The following is a 14,786-nucleotide window of genomic DNA, read 5'->3' as shown; positions in this document are numbered from 1 at the left end:
CATTAATTTAAATAAATACACATATACTGTACCATCATCCTATATTATATTTTGTTTTTATTTTTTTCATCCATTTTTGTAGTTTTTTATTCTCTTGGCAAGATATTAATTCATGATAATCAAATTAATTCTATGTACAGTCCGCCTGTGCTTTTCTTTATATAACTGTGCTTTTCTTTATATAACTTCAAAAAATAATTTTATTGACTGTATTAATTATTGTATTCATTTTCATTGAGAAGTTTGATTGCTAAGGTTTAATATTGCTGCCTAATAGTGTTGTTAAATATTGTGGTCATTTACTTTTTTAACAATGTATTCATAAAAGTATCTGTTTGTCATAAACAAAAAACCCCACTGTGTCCAGAGCTGAGCACTATTGCAAGGAATTCCATTGTAAAACTGTTCTTGCCCACTGCAGCTCCAAAACTCCCTCCTCTCACCCCACTGGCTTAAAATCTGGCTAGTAATCTCCCTTGGGCTGATTTGACAAAGGGGACAGAGCCCCTGAAATGCATAGTTCCTGCCCACATATTCTGGTGCTTGCCTGCTGTCTGTGGGATGGAGGCTTTAAGATGCAGCCGCTGTCATCTCCTTTGGTGGGTCCAGCTCCATGCACTTGGTTCAGTGATCAGTGGCTGGTCCCTTGAAAGCTTCTATATGTTTACCCTTCCACTGCAAAGCTGCTGCACCAAGGTTGCAATGTAAGTGTGGATATATGTTTGTGAAATAAAGTGATACATTTCATTAATTCTGCACCTTGGTTTTCCTACACTTGTGTCTTGCTTGGGAATGATATCGGTACAGATGTGTTGAGCACTCTGCATGGCTATGATACTGATGCTGTATCTAAAATGTATCTTACTAAAACCTGCTCTTGACATCGTGATTAGTAGCAGTGCCACAGATGGCCAGAGTGGTTCTGGCACAACGCAGGAGGTCTTTGGAGGGGTCAGACAAATCCACCCTTCTCCATCTTCTGCAGTAGGTACTCATAGGCGTTCAGAGCCACTCAGCCCATAGGGCTCCAAGCCAGAGGTAAGCTAAGCCTTCTGGAAAGCCTTCTGCATAAAAGTACACCCCCACTTGTACATCTGGACTTGGGTAGTTTGCATCCCTGGCATCTAGGTGCTCAGAACACTCCCTTTAGTACAGAGCAAAAAGGTACTTCCAAAGCCTTTCAGGTTTCATGGTACCCTGGGACTCATTGTCCCTGTATAAGTGAGGACTATGCAGTTATACTCCTTCCAGACTCCTACTTCCTTCTTCAGAAGAACACATATCCTTGGATACTGTTTTTCCCCCTGGTACCCTGTATCCCTCAGAATTCCTCCACTTCAGATGGGCTCTTTGATCTACAAGATCGACCAGGATCCATTCCTGCTTTTACATACTCTATCAAAGACCTGATACTTCAGTGACTTCTGGGGGCACCTGCTTTCTCAGAGCAGTGGACATTGTGTCTTAGTACACTTTCCTTGCATCCCTCTTTTGTTATTTTCTCAGATGACCATCCTTGATGGTGGTCAGCTTATTAGACCTTTACAGCAAGAACCCTTCTGAATGATCTAACATCTGCAAGCTTTGACAGAAGAGAACCTCCCAGGTATTTATCACTGGTAACTGTTGATGCTAAAACAGCATTGATCTTGTGTATAACTGGACCCTTCCTTGTCTGGTAATTCCACCTTCTTTCTCACCTGTAAATCACTGAAGGAGCAACCTAACATGGTCTTCCCTTCTATCATGTGGTCCCTTTTAGTGGTCTCTTCTATAGCAGGAGACCAGAGCTTAAAGAGGAGTTTTAGACAGATTTCCAAAAATTAAAAGTCAACATTTGCAAAAACTGTAGCTGCTGACTTTTTAATAAACAAACATTCACTTGTCTAGGGATCCAGCACTGTCCTCACCTGGAACTGTTCTATGCTGGTCTATGTGTCCCCATTAAATATGGGAAGCCGGCTATGACTCCTTGCAGCTTCACAGGCAGCTCCCCACTGTGCATGCACGAATCATACTGCACACTATGAATGGCCCCACAGCATCCTGGGACATATCCCAGAAGGCTGCGGGCAGGGAGAGGCCTAACTTCCATTCGGATTGCCTAGGTGATCCGAGTGGAAGTGGGAGCAGGTACCTGGCAAAACAAGGTACCCACTCCCCTAAAATAAGAAATATTCCAAATATGGCAGAGGGGGGAGGTGAAAGAGCAGAACTTCCACTTTAAGAGTGAAACATCCAGATGGTCTCTACAAACTAGGAAGACCCTGGCTTGTTATGTTTTTTTTCAGGCAAACATGGTGGGCTCTTCTCTTTGTCCCAGTGGAACCCCACTTGTTGGGGTGTCTCCATACCCAGTGTTTCAGTCTGGTTCCCCAGAACAGATGGTCACCTCCTGATTTCTTTTAAGCTCACAGAGAGTGACATGCACACTATTTCTGAGAAGATAGTTATTTTCTGTACTTGCTTAAAATGTCCCCAGCCTGAAAAGTGAAAACTAATGCGGTCATCACATTTAAGGACTGGTATGATGCAATGTATTACAGCTTATTTTAGTTTAGATTGCTTTTCTGACAAAGTGTAAAACACAGAGAGAGGACATCAAGGAGGGGGTGAAGGTTCAGTCAGGCATATACAGTGCTCAGCATCTAAATGAGTACACCCCTTTTGAAAAGTAGGATTTTAATCAATATCTTATTGAACACAAGAAATTTCCAAATTTTGACAAAACTAAGTTTTATAGAACATTTGTTTAGCTCATTACATGAAAGGTTAATAATATAACTTGGATTACAAAATCTTCAGTTTTACTCAAAATTAGTTGATGCAGAAATGAATACACCTCACTACAAAAACTACTCCATCTAGTATTTTGTATGACCTCCATGATTTGTAAGGACAGCACCAAGTTTTCTAGGCATGGAATCAACAAGTTGGCAACATATTGTAACATCTATCTTTTTCCATTCTTCAAGAATGACCTCTTTTTTAGAGCTTGGATGCTGGATGGAGAGTGATGCTCAGCTTGTCTCTTCAGAATTCCCCATAGGTGTTCGATTGGGTTCAGATCAGGAGACATACTTGGCCACTGAATCACTTTCACCCTGTTCTTCTTCAGAACTGCAACAGTGGCCTTGTATGTTTTAGATCATTGTTATGTTGGAAAAGTGCACAACGACCAAGGGCATAGAGTGATGGTAGCATCTGCTCTTTCAATATAGAGCAGTACATCTCTGAATTGAATGATGCCATCAATGAAATGCAGCTCCCCGACACCAGCAGCACTCATGCAACCCCTCAGAAGGACACTGCCACCACATTTCACTGTAGGCACCATGCATTTTTCTTTGTACTCCTCGCACCTTTGTGACGCCATACAGTTTTGAAGCCATCAGTTCCAAAAACATTTATCTTGGTCTCATCACTCCAGAGTACAGAGTCCCAGTAGTCTCCATTTTCAGCATGGGCCCTGGCAAATTCTAGGCAGGCTTTTTTGTGCATGGGCTTTAGGAGAGGTTCCTTCATGGACAACACCCATGCATGCCATTGCTCTGCAGTGTACGCCATATTGTGTCATGGGAAACAATCACCCAGTTTGGCTTTCTACTTCTGTAGCTAACTGCAGTGAACTTGCATAGCGATTTTCCTTCAACCCATCTCATCAGAAGACGCTTTTGTCGAGGTGGTAACTTCTGTGGGTGGCCTGGACAACTCTGTGAGATGGTAGCAGTTCCATCTTAAATTTTTGTATCACTTTTGCTACAGTATTCTGACCTTCTTGTAGTCTTCACCTTTCTTGTGTAAAGAAATTATGTTTTTTCTCAGGCCTTTTGACATTTCTCTTGCATGTGATTCCATTGCTGACAACATGAAATGGGAAGGGATTTTCTTTGTTAAGTAACGCTCTGTTATAATAAACTGTCTGCCTGACACCTGTTTAATGAATAATTAGACTCACCTGTAGTTGACTTTTTGTTAATTAGGATTTTGTTGTCTAAAATTTAGCTTTGCTCCTAAGGCTTTCATTGGGGTGTATTCATTTTTGAAACATGGTCTTGAATTCATTTGTTAAGAAAAAATACTTTGTGTACGCAAATTCGCAAATCTTGTTTGCAATCAATGGCCTGCATTTGTGGGATAATTTTGTAGTATAGTGTCCCATAGAAAATGTTGATTGTGAAGGTAAATGTTTTCTGACAAATCTGTTGGGGTGTACTCATTTATGCTGAGCAATGTATGGTTTGTAAGGACAGGCTGTACTTATGAATGCAGCATTTTGCCTTAGAACACAATGCTATTCAACACAATAGGCAACAGAGGTTGAATATGACCTGCTTTGCCCGCATGATAAACAGAATCCAATAGGACTGGTTGCGTCAAAGAAACCCATAGCAACACTCATCTACACAGTTAATATAAATGAAAATGCAAAAAAACAAAGCAAGTGTGTGAGTCTGTGTTACTCATCTCCCACAAGCATCCACCAATCAGAATTCAGCACTCAAAAGTGATATTTCAGCAATAGTTTGAATGGCCTTGTGAAGTCTCACTCATCTTGCTGCATTCTACATTTAAATAGAATAATAAATGTGAAAAAAAAGAAATGTACAATGTTTTAGCATACAGCAATATCAATAAGGATGTTTTACATGCCCTCCATACAGTATATACCGTCTTATTTTTCAGCTGGTCTATTTAAAAAAAAATGTCCACAGAGAATAGAACCAACCCATAATGGTCATGGTGGCTGGGTGGGATTGTGAACTCTGGCAGTTATATCCATCTGCTGGAGTTCCAAGAGGCCGATTCAGCATAAAGTAAAATGTTGACACTGGGTGGATGGACCCATAACTCTTATCTTCTGTCTGTGCAGGCCTGCAGGTGGTGTTAAAGTCGATCATGAAAGCGATGGTTCCTCTGCTGCAGATTGGATTGCTGCTGTTCTTTGCTATCGTCATGTTTGCCATCATCGGACTGGAGTTCTACATTGGAAAGTTTCACAAGACATGTTTTTCTCGTGATACAGGTGAGGGGCAGTTGTGTGGTGGTGGAGCTGAAGGCAAAAATAAAGGAAATGTGAAAGATGACAAATATGTCTCCAAACCAGAGCAGTATCTAGCATCATAAATGAACCCGGTCCCTACTGTCCATTATAACATGCATTGTACATGGTCCCTTCCTTTTTCCCTAGTGACAAGTATTTTCCAGTCTATGTTGCACAGCTTTAAAATGTTCCTGCGTTTTCCTTGATCAGTGTTTAAATTATTCCACCTTTAGTTCCATCAGGAAAGCTATAATGTCCAGGCACTGGTGCCCAGTAATAGATATATTTACCAGTCTATAGCACTATGTGTAATCTACAGTGAGGAACAGAAGTATTTGAACACCCTGCGATTTTGCAAGTTCTGCCACTTAGAAATCATGGAGGGGTCTGAAACTCACATTGTAGGTGCATTCCCACTCTGAGAGACAGAATTAAAAAAAAAAAAAATCAGAAAATCACATTGTATGATTTTTAAAGAATTTATTTGTCTTGCACTGCTGAACATAAGTATTTGAACACCTGAGAAAATCAGTGTTAATATTTGGTACAGAAGCCTTTGTTTGCAATTACAGAGGTCAAACGTTTCCTGTAGTTCTTGACCAGGTTTGCACACACTGCAACAGGGATTTTGGCCCACTTCTCCACACAGGTCTCCTCTAGATCTGTCAGGTTTCGGGTCTGTCGCTGAGCAACACGGAGTTTCAGCTCCCTCCAAAGATGTTCTATTGGATTTAGGTCTGGAGACTGGCTAGGCCACTCCAGAACCTTGATATGCTTCTTACGGAGCCACTCCTTGGTTATCCTGGCTGTGTGCTTCAGGTCGTTATGTTGGAAGACCCAGCCACGACCCATCTTCAATGGTCTGACTGAGGGAAGGAGGTTGTTGCTCAAAATCTCACAATAAATGGCCCCATTCATTCTCTCCTTAATATAGTGCAGTCGTAGTGTCCCCTTCGCAGAAAAGCACCCCCAAAGCATGATGTTACCACCCCCATGCTTCACAGTAGGGATGGTGTTCTTGGGATGCAACTCATCCTTCTTTTTCCTCCAAACACGACGGGTGAAGTTTAGACCAAAAAGTTCTACTTTGGTCTCATCTGACCACATGACTTTCTCCCATGCCTCCTTTGGATCATCCAGATGCTCATTGACAAACTTCAGACGGACCTGGACATGTGATGACTTGAGCAGGGGAACCTTCCGTGCAATGCATGATTTGAAACCATGACGGCATAGTGTTCTACCGACAGTGACCTTTGAAACTGTGGTCACAGTTCTCTTCATGTCATTGACCAGCTCCTCCCTTGTAGTTCTGGGCTGAAACCTCACCTTTCTTATCAGTGATACCCCACAAGGTGAGATCTTGCATGGAGCCCCAGTCCGAGGGAGACTGGCAGTCGTCTTTAGCCTCTTCCATTTTCTAACAATTGCTCAGTTGATCTATTTTCACCAAGCTGCTTGGCAATTGCCCTTTCCAGCCTTGTGGAGGTCCACAAATTTGTCTCTGGTGTCTTGACAGCTCTTTGGTCTTGCCCATGGTAGTAGTTGGCGTCTGACTGACTGTGGGGTGGGCAGATGTCTTTAAAGGGCTCAGACAGGTGCTACTAAGTTAGATTAATGAGTGGAGTAGAGGTGGTCTTTTTAAAGGCACAGTAACAGGTCTTTGAGAGCCAGAATTCTTGCTGTTTCTTAGGTGTTCAAATAAATGCACCTACAATGTGAATTTCAGACCCCTCCATGATTTCTAAGTGGGAGAACTTGCAAAATCGCAGGGTGTTCAAATACTTCTGTTCCTCGCTGTATATAGCCCAGTTCTTAGTACTCAATAGAATCTACACTTTCCAATTCCTTGTGCCCAGTTGAAGTTTTATTGGCCAGTTTACCATCTTGACCCGAGAACTCCCAATGGAATCTGTACTTAACATGCTCTGGTTCTCTAGATTCTTTAGTCTAGTCCAAGTGCAGATATAATGTCCAGTTTCTGATACAGAGCTGTATCTGCACTCCCAGGTCCTTGTCACCCCATGGCAGATATACTATCCAGTTTCTGGTACCTAGCTGTATCTACACCCTTGGGTTCCTGCCACCCTATGGCAGGTATACTCTCCAGTTTCTGGTGACCAGCTGTATCTACAAGCTTGAGTCCCTTTCACACCATGGCAAATATATTGTCCAGTTTTTGGTGTCTTGTTGTATCAGTACTCCCTATTCCCTGATGCACAGTGACATATGCAGTAAAAACCATGAACCTGAGAAGAGGTGGAATTTAGGTGGGCATTTGCTTTGGGCCATGCTTTCCAAAGATGCTGGTGGACAGAATTTGGTTATGGCCTGATAACTGGGCAAAAATCAAATGTCTGTGGACACCATGGAAATCACACCATGACCAATTTAGGGAAACACACTCATTGACAGTATTAGATTTTCTGTTGTTAGGGTTGAGGAAGTACAGTATAAGTAGTTCTCATAGTCAAACCTTGTGGCTGCTGGCTTTTGGGCACCTTCAAGAAACCTGTGCTTGCCCATTTAGAGCAAAGCAACAACTTTGACTTAACCCCCCTTATTACCAGCAGAACAAACTTACCTTTCCTTTAATTCCCCACTTTTCTGGTCAGCCCAGTACTTTCAGGTATGGGGGAGCATGTGACTCACTCTCTGTGACAGTGCTGGGCCAATCAGTTTATAGCTCTCAGTCCCCGAGAGAGCCGTAGCTTCTGCAGAGCTTTTATTTCACTCTCAGTGAGTATGCCATGCTGGGGAAGGAGGACATTAACGTGAGCCTGCTGCTTTGTCTGCATGGACACAGCATCAGTTCACATTAAAGCTACACTCTTAGCAGAAAAAATATAAAACCACCAATAAATGTATTTATGTATTAAAAAATTAATTACGCATATTTAGAAATGCAATTACAGTAAACACTTGAATTTGAATTGCTCTATGACTAGGCCTTATATGTTAAAGCCTATCCCCAGCCAGTTTATTTTAGTTTTGAAATTGGGGTTAATGGTTGTCACTGGAACAGGAAGGCACAGCAATAAAAACAAACAGAAGATTTAACCCTTCCTCTTTGTACTATAAATATGACAGTATGTGTCTTTATTGAAAAGAATTCCCATTATTTCCTGTCCTTGCAGAAAGTGAGGGGAAATCCCCCCAGCAGGTCCACAGGTAGTAATGAAAATCTGATAGAGTCCCTAACTCTTAGACTTTAACCTCATTGGACAACATTGAACAAAAGCTCCACAATAGCCAACAGGACTTGATCTTGACATACTCCACAAAAATCAGGCGTAGTCGGTTTTTGCTGAGCAGAAACTTTTACAGCCGTCTTCTCCCAAACTGCCAGCATTTCTTCTGCCTTGTTATAATTACAGCTCATATCTGAAACTCTAGTGTCTTAATGGAAATCTCAATGACGGCTCTGTTGCCGCCGATGGCAGCTTCTTTCATTGCCCCCTTTGTCTAATATTTCCAGCTTTGAAAGTAGAGAATGACCTCCAGGAAATGAGAGAAGCTATCTCCGAGAAGCTGGCCTCGCCATTTCCAGCGCAAGTTTTCAGATCAAGCGAGCTTAGAGCCCGGTGTCAGGCCAAGTTAATAACTTTTTTTCTGCCGAATGGCATATGCGAGCGAGCCGAGTTTTACCTTTAGAAATGAGAATAATTTGAGATAATCCGTTGATGCGTTCTCCCCGCGATTCTTCTAATGTGATGGCAGAATCTGTGCCAAGGCTTAAACGGATTATCCCCCATGTTTCTCGTTGCTCCACTTTGTCCACTATAAACAATATTTTGTACCAGCAAAGTTATTGTCATTTCTTGCTCTGCTCAAGGACAAAGAAGCCTCTGTTTAAAGGTTCATTTAGAGGCATGCTTCTTTAGACTAAAATGCAGTCAATGAGTGAGAACAAATGCTGCGTAGGCTCCTAAGAGACCTAGTCATGACTGAGCTCATGTAAGAGTTTTGTCTTCAGTTACCATGATGGTGCAGGCTTACTGAGCAAAGGTTTATACTTGCCCACATTTTAAACAGGGAGCTGCTGTCCTGTTAATTGCCTGACCTCACGCTGATGAGCAAAGATACCAGCTACTGACTGTGCTTAAAAGGCCATCCACCCAAAACCAGTATTGCTTTTAGTGGATGCTGGAGAGTTAAACCACCTATCAGTTCTTCTATCTCTCAAACACTCTATCAATGAGATCTCTGTCCTGAGTTTTGCTGGAGCCTGCACAGCTGATGTAGCCATTATCAGACTTTTCCAACATTTTTGTTGGATTTTTAATTTCTTATATTATGAAGAGTGTAACTTGAATAAGTTGGGGCACACAAAGTTGGGCAGGAACACCCAAAACACCTAGGTGGACAGACACAGAGCCAAGAACTATGGCAGGCAGGTCATGCTGTTGTGGTATTTCCAGACATGAAAGGAACCATGGGCTACTCAGGCCACCAGGCTCAACTTGTGAACATTTATCACTTTTGGGAGGACCAGGACTTTTTTTAATGGGAATATGGGGGAATGCAGTTCAAGCACCACCAGCACATAATGTATGTAATTGCAAGGGGTGCTGGAGGGTCCATTGATGCTGGCTGCTGGGAGATATATTGTCATTGGGGGGATCTATTGTTGAGAGGGCGTTCTATTGTTGCTGGCAGGGGTCTGTTGTTCCTGGGGTTGATTTGTTACTGCAGGGGGGCTATTTTGTTGTAGGGGGTCTATTCTTTCTGGGGCATCTGCTGTTGCTGTGGAGGTCTATTGTTGCTGGGGAGGTCTGTTGTTGGGGGATCCATTTGACTGCTTTTCTTGTTATTAACAAATTCCATACAAATTACCTAGCACCACTAAATGACACTTGGTTCTGTTTTCTCTCAAGTGGTACTGTGAGGTGGGTAGGGGGTGGAACCAAGAGATGGTGCTCGGAGGTGGGTAGGGGGTGGAGAAAAGGGGTGACCTAGAAGGAGGGAGTACCTGCACCTATTCTCTGAGAAATAAAGCCCTAAGGAGGACTGACCCTTATGAAATATCTGATAACGAGCTGTTTTAATTGATATTCTATCCTCCCACCAGCCAAAACTGTACAATACCAAAACGAAAATGCCAAGAAAGCCTAATCTATACATAGGTGAAAAAAAGATAACAAAATGTTACATTTTATTCCAGGTGAGACCACTGGTGATTTCCCCTGTGGGGAGGAGCTCCCGGCCCGGACGTGCGATAACGAGACTTCAGAGTGTCGATTATATTGGAAAGGGCCAAATTTTGGCATTACCAACTTTGACAACATCTTGTTTGCTGTCCTGACCGTGTTTCAGTGCATTACCATGGAAGGCTGGACTGACATTCTGTATAATGTAAGTAGCAGAAAAATCTATAATTTGTCTTTCAAATTGAAGAATATCTGAACACTAACTAGATGACACCATGCATTATATGCAATTGCCATGTTTGTTTTCCATATAGTTTTTTCTTCTGTTTTTCCATCTCAACGCTAGTTATTTCCTGCAGCCTCTTTCAGTCACCTGTTTCTTGAGAGTTACAACAGTGGACCACTGCAGGAACACAACTAGAAGACAGTTGTCACCCCATAATAAAAGGTGCCTGAAAAAGAACCTTTGTGGAAGGGTCACCAATTATTAATTTAAAATAATCTGAAGATTAGAAGATTGAAAATGGCATTTAAAATTACATTAATATGATAAATCGTGAGATTTTTGTGATTGTGTTTAGATCCACCTCTAACTCTTTTTATTTGAGAATGCTTCATAAATAATATATAGCAATAAATGCAGATGCAGAATGTGAGGTCTTACATAGCACCATCTTCTCTCTGTTATACAGTATTTCTCAATTCTGCAATATAGCAGTATTTGCCAGCATTTGGCAGCCCATTCATAAAATGCAGGTCCCATTCATAAAATGCAGGCTACAGAGGGTTTTTTTTTACTAAAACTGGAGCATGTAAAATCTGGGGCAACTGTGCATAGGAAACTAATCAGCATCCAGGTTTTATTACCAAAACTTAATTGAACAAGCTGAAGTTAGCTGTGAAGCCGGAGCTTCAATCTGCACATGTGTGAATCAGCTCTACTTACATGATCTGTTAAAGTGACATTCCACTTCAATCATGGAATCCCCTCTGCTGCTTTAAGTCTGTGAACTACCAGATTTGTTCAGACATGCTGGGATAGATTTACTAAAACTGGAGCACTCAGAACCTGGCACAGCTGTGCAGGTAGCCAATGAACTTCTAATTGATACAGTAGTAGTTCAGCGGTTCATGTCAGGTTTATATCAGGTTCAGATCAGGATTGGCTCAGAATTTTATCCTGTTCACACAGGGTTTAGAAACGGTTCCCATAGAAGTCAATAGCTTGTAATCCACATCTGGACCGGACCGCACTGCTCTGAAATCGTACATGACTCTTTTTCAAACCGCCCTGAATCCGCACCGGACATTAGTGAACAGGCACCATAAGAAGCAATGTTTTTTCACACATCATGCAGATTGGATGCGGTTCAAACCGCATATATGTGAACCAGCACTTAGGCTTTCCTCCCCACTTTCTTTCAAACTGCCATTCATTTTTATTGTAGTCTACTGGTTTCAGAATCCCTAAACCAATTGGAGCGCAATGCACTTTTAAAGCGTATGACTGCTTTTATAAATGTAAAAAAAGCATTTTCTTTTATATCTCAGGGCAGTGGTATAGCCATTAAAATGTAACTTTTAATGAAAATATCAGTTTATCGATTGTATATGAAATAGTCTTGGCGCTTTACTTGGTTATAAACTTAGAAAAACTCAAGCCCTTTCTAAGAAAAAAAAGATAGTATGGCGCCTCCATGCCAGTTACATGTGCAGAAAATTGAATTTGAAATGTTGCATGGTACAACATTGGTCTTCCCCCCATAATGCACTGGGGATGTTCTTGGTTTGTTGCTGTATAAACTATGCTGACCCAGTAGAGGGGTGGGCACAGAGCTATGATTAAACTAACAAATGGAGTTCTTTTATGTACCCTTCAAACCACCAATCGATTGTAGAGGAATTAAAGACAATTTTTTCTTAAAGTCACTGGCTGGAGCAAATATCCGCTCACATCACCAAGTTTGAAAATGACTTAGAAACTTACCCCAACACCATTGGGGTTGAGGTTCCTGGAGAGATGATTATTTGTATCATATACTGAAACAGAAGGCAATAAAACTGATAATTGTCGATTTATTGATCGCTGTTGTTTTAAAACAACATACTCCTTTGCTATTTCCATCTTTATAATTTATATTAGCTCAGTTGTGTTTATAGTGTTACTAAACCCACAACAGTAAAATCAGTCTGTATACTCAGTAAAGCATGCTTGTTATACTCCCTGTGGAACGTAAGGGGTTAATCCTCCGCATTGTGTAAAAATTCTGTTTGATCCTGTCTTCTCTGATCCTCCCCTTCTCCTGTCCCCAATCCATCTGTTGATAGAACAGAGCCTTGGGGGCACCCTGCACATGCTCCGTTTGGTGTGTATTGCTAGAGTTATTTTTTCTTTGGGAGGGTGCATGTTATCAGCACAGGACCAATCAGCACTGTCCAGACAGAGGGTCAGGGGTTATGCAGCCTCATAGGACAGAGGAGAATGAAAACTCCTCCTACAAGCTTTAGCCAGTGCTCAGACGTACACTGATAGAAGTCACAAGACTGCTAGATACTGCTGAGGAGAAAAAGTATTTAGCATCCTATATTTGCATTTCCATGTTGTGTGTACTGTGGGAGACCAGATATAGTGAATGCGGGGTCCTGGGTTCAGTAACGCTTGAGCCCGGGTTCACATATATGCGGTGTGGTACATTGCATGTGATTCGCACAGGAACCGCACTGCATTCCTGTGCAAATCACATGCGATTTTTGTGCAGTGTGATTGAAGCCATACATTTTGTATAGCTCTAATTGCACTGCACCCACACCACAAAAGGTGCAGGACCCTTTTTTTGGTCCGCACTAGAATCGGATAACATGGATATTCACACTTATGTGATCCAATTCTGCACATCGCTTTGCTGACCGATTTTGGGGTGTTAACACACACCGGCAGCGGTCCACATGAACGGGGTGCGATTCCGATGCGGTGCGGAGTTCGTACAGAAAACATTGCGAATTCCAGACCGTATCAGTGTGAATCCAGGCTGAATGTGTACAGCTATGCAGTTTTGTAGTGTCTGGTATCAGCAGCACAGACATTGAAGAATTATTTTTGTTTTCATTTCAGGTTGAAGTTTTGCTGTAAGGGCAGTTCTGCTGGACAGGGGGTGCCAGGACCAGGGGCGGACTGGGGCCCCCGGGCAATAGGGGATCAAGGGGCCCCTGTGTCCTTGCCCACACTCAAAGCACACCCAAAAAAGCCTATAAAAAGTACCAGGGGCATTTCATGGGGCCCCCTACTGACCCTGGGCCCTCAGGCAGTGCCCGAGTGCTCGAATGGTCAGTCCGCCCCTGGTCAGGACTTGCCTAGTCATAGAAGTCAGGCCCTAGTAAAAAAAAGTGAATCTAAATCAGAGGGGCACACAAGACACTTTGTTTCTGGCTTATAAATGTAACAACAGGTATCTTGTACTGTCTGCTATGGCAGAACTTTTTCAAATGAAGTTCAGGTTCACTTGCATTTCAGTTTTGTTAAGAGCTTGTGTATGCAGCCGTCGGACTCAGGAACAATTGAGACATAGCCACAAGAAAGCAACCTTTTAGTCCCTTTCAGGAAAAAAGGATTGCTTTTGATATGTGTTCACATTGCAGAATAGATCATGCTGAGTCTACAGAAACACAAGATGATTCAAAGCAAAGGCAACAATAATCGTGACTGAACACTGCACTGTATGGTCCAGTTCGGACTCAGCAAAACACAACCCCCCCCAAGCAAAGGCAGCATGGCCTGGGACAGCAAAAGGTTGGAGGATCAATATTGGTGTAAAGTGGAAACATTGGGGGGGCTGGGAGTTATAGAAAATATGGTCAACATGGGGGTTTTCCTTAAAGTGGTATTAACCCCAAAGCCAAAAATGTAATATATTGCAGCTTACCAATTCATTAGATGTGGTGGCTGCATTAGTTTTCTTTTTTTTCTGCTTTTTCCCTTTGTTTTCATCTAGTGATCTAGCCAAAAACACACCTGTATTAAAAGTGCCCCCACTCTTGATGAAGGAGCACCGGGGGCACTTTTGGACAGCAGCATTGTCAGTCTGGGGAAGAGGAATGTTAGATGTACTAGCAGATTTAGATACACTAACAAATTGAAGTCAAACTCCAGCTAATACTTTATAAGCAGTTACCACAATAATTTTTTCCCATTTGGGATAAAAGTTTTGCATAAATAAAAGCTGATCATTGTAAGCACCCCTGCCAGTGTTAAATGGTTTACCTCATCTCTGTAACGGATACATTCTGCTGGAGAGCATGTCCTTTTGAAAAACAATGGACTCAATGGTCAGATCACCAGATGAAAAGTGAAAAGAAAACCTAAAAAAGAAAACAAATGCAGCTATCGTATCAAAGAATTTGTAAGCTGCAATATAATAAATGTTTGCTTTTGGGTATAATACCGCTTTAAAAAGCTGAAAAGCTGCCCATCGGCTGCATTTTGGAGAATTTCACTTTTTGATAAATTTTATGTTCTGGTCTGCAATTTCTAGTTTGTTGCCATTCTGCAGAGACTTAGAAAGCACATCTAAAAGGCTTCAAGGCAAACGTGTGTT

The 14,786-nt window shown here is 42.0% G+C and overlaps 1 protein-coding gene across 5 annotated transcripts in view; it reads left to right on the top strand.

The window, feature by feature from the left end:
- Positions 1-14,786, top strand: part of CACNA1B (calcium voltage-gated channel subunit alpha1 B) — a 378,141-nt gene that overhangs the window by 153,715 nt on the left and 209,640 nt on the right. For all 5 annotated transcript variants that reach the window (XM_089675295.1, XM_089675298.1, XM_089675296.1 and 2 more), the window contains exons 5-6: positions 4,874-5,026; positions 10,209-10,399. In XM_089675295.1, coding sequence (XP_089531421.1) covers positions 4,874-5,026; positions 10,209-10,399 — 344 coding nt within the window. The remainder of the gene's footprint in view (positions 1-4,873; positions 5,027-10,208; positions 10,400-14,786) is intronic.

The sequence above is a fragment of the Staurois parvus genome, unplaced genomic scaffold, assembly GCF_062004578.1.
Source record: "Staurois parvus isolate SC_StPar_1 unplaced genomic scaffold, SC_StPar_1.0 ptg000154l, whole genome shotgun sequence".
Taxonomy (NCBI): Eukaryota; Metazoa; Chordata; class Amphibia; order Anura; family Ranidae; genus Staurois; species Staurois parvus.
The sequence above is the reverse complement of the archived record's forward strand: the minus strand, read 5'-3'. Positions and strand labels throughout refer to the sequence as shown.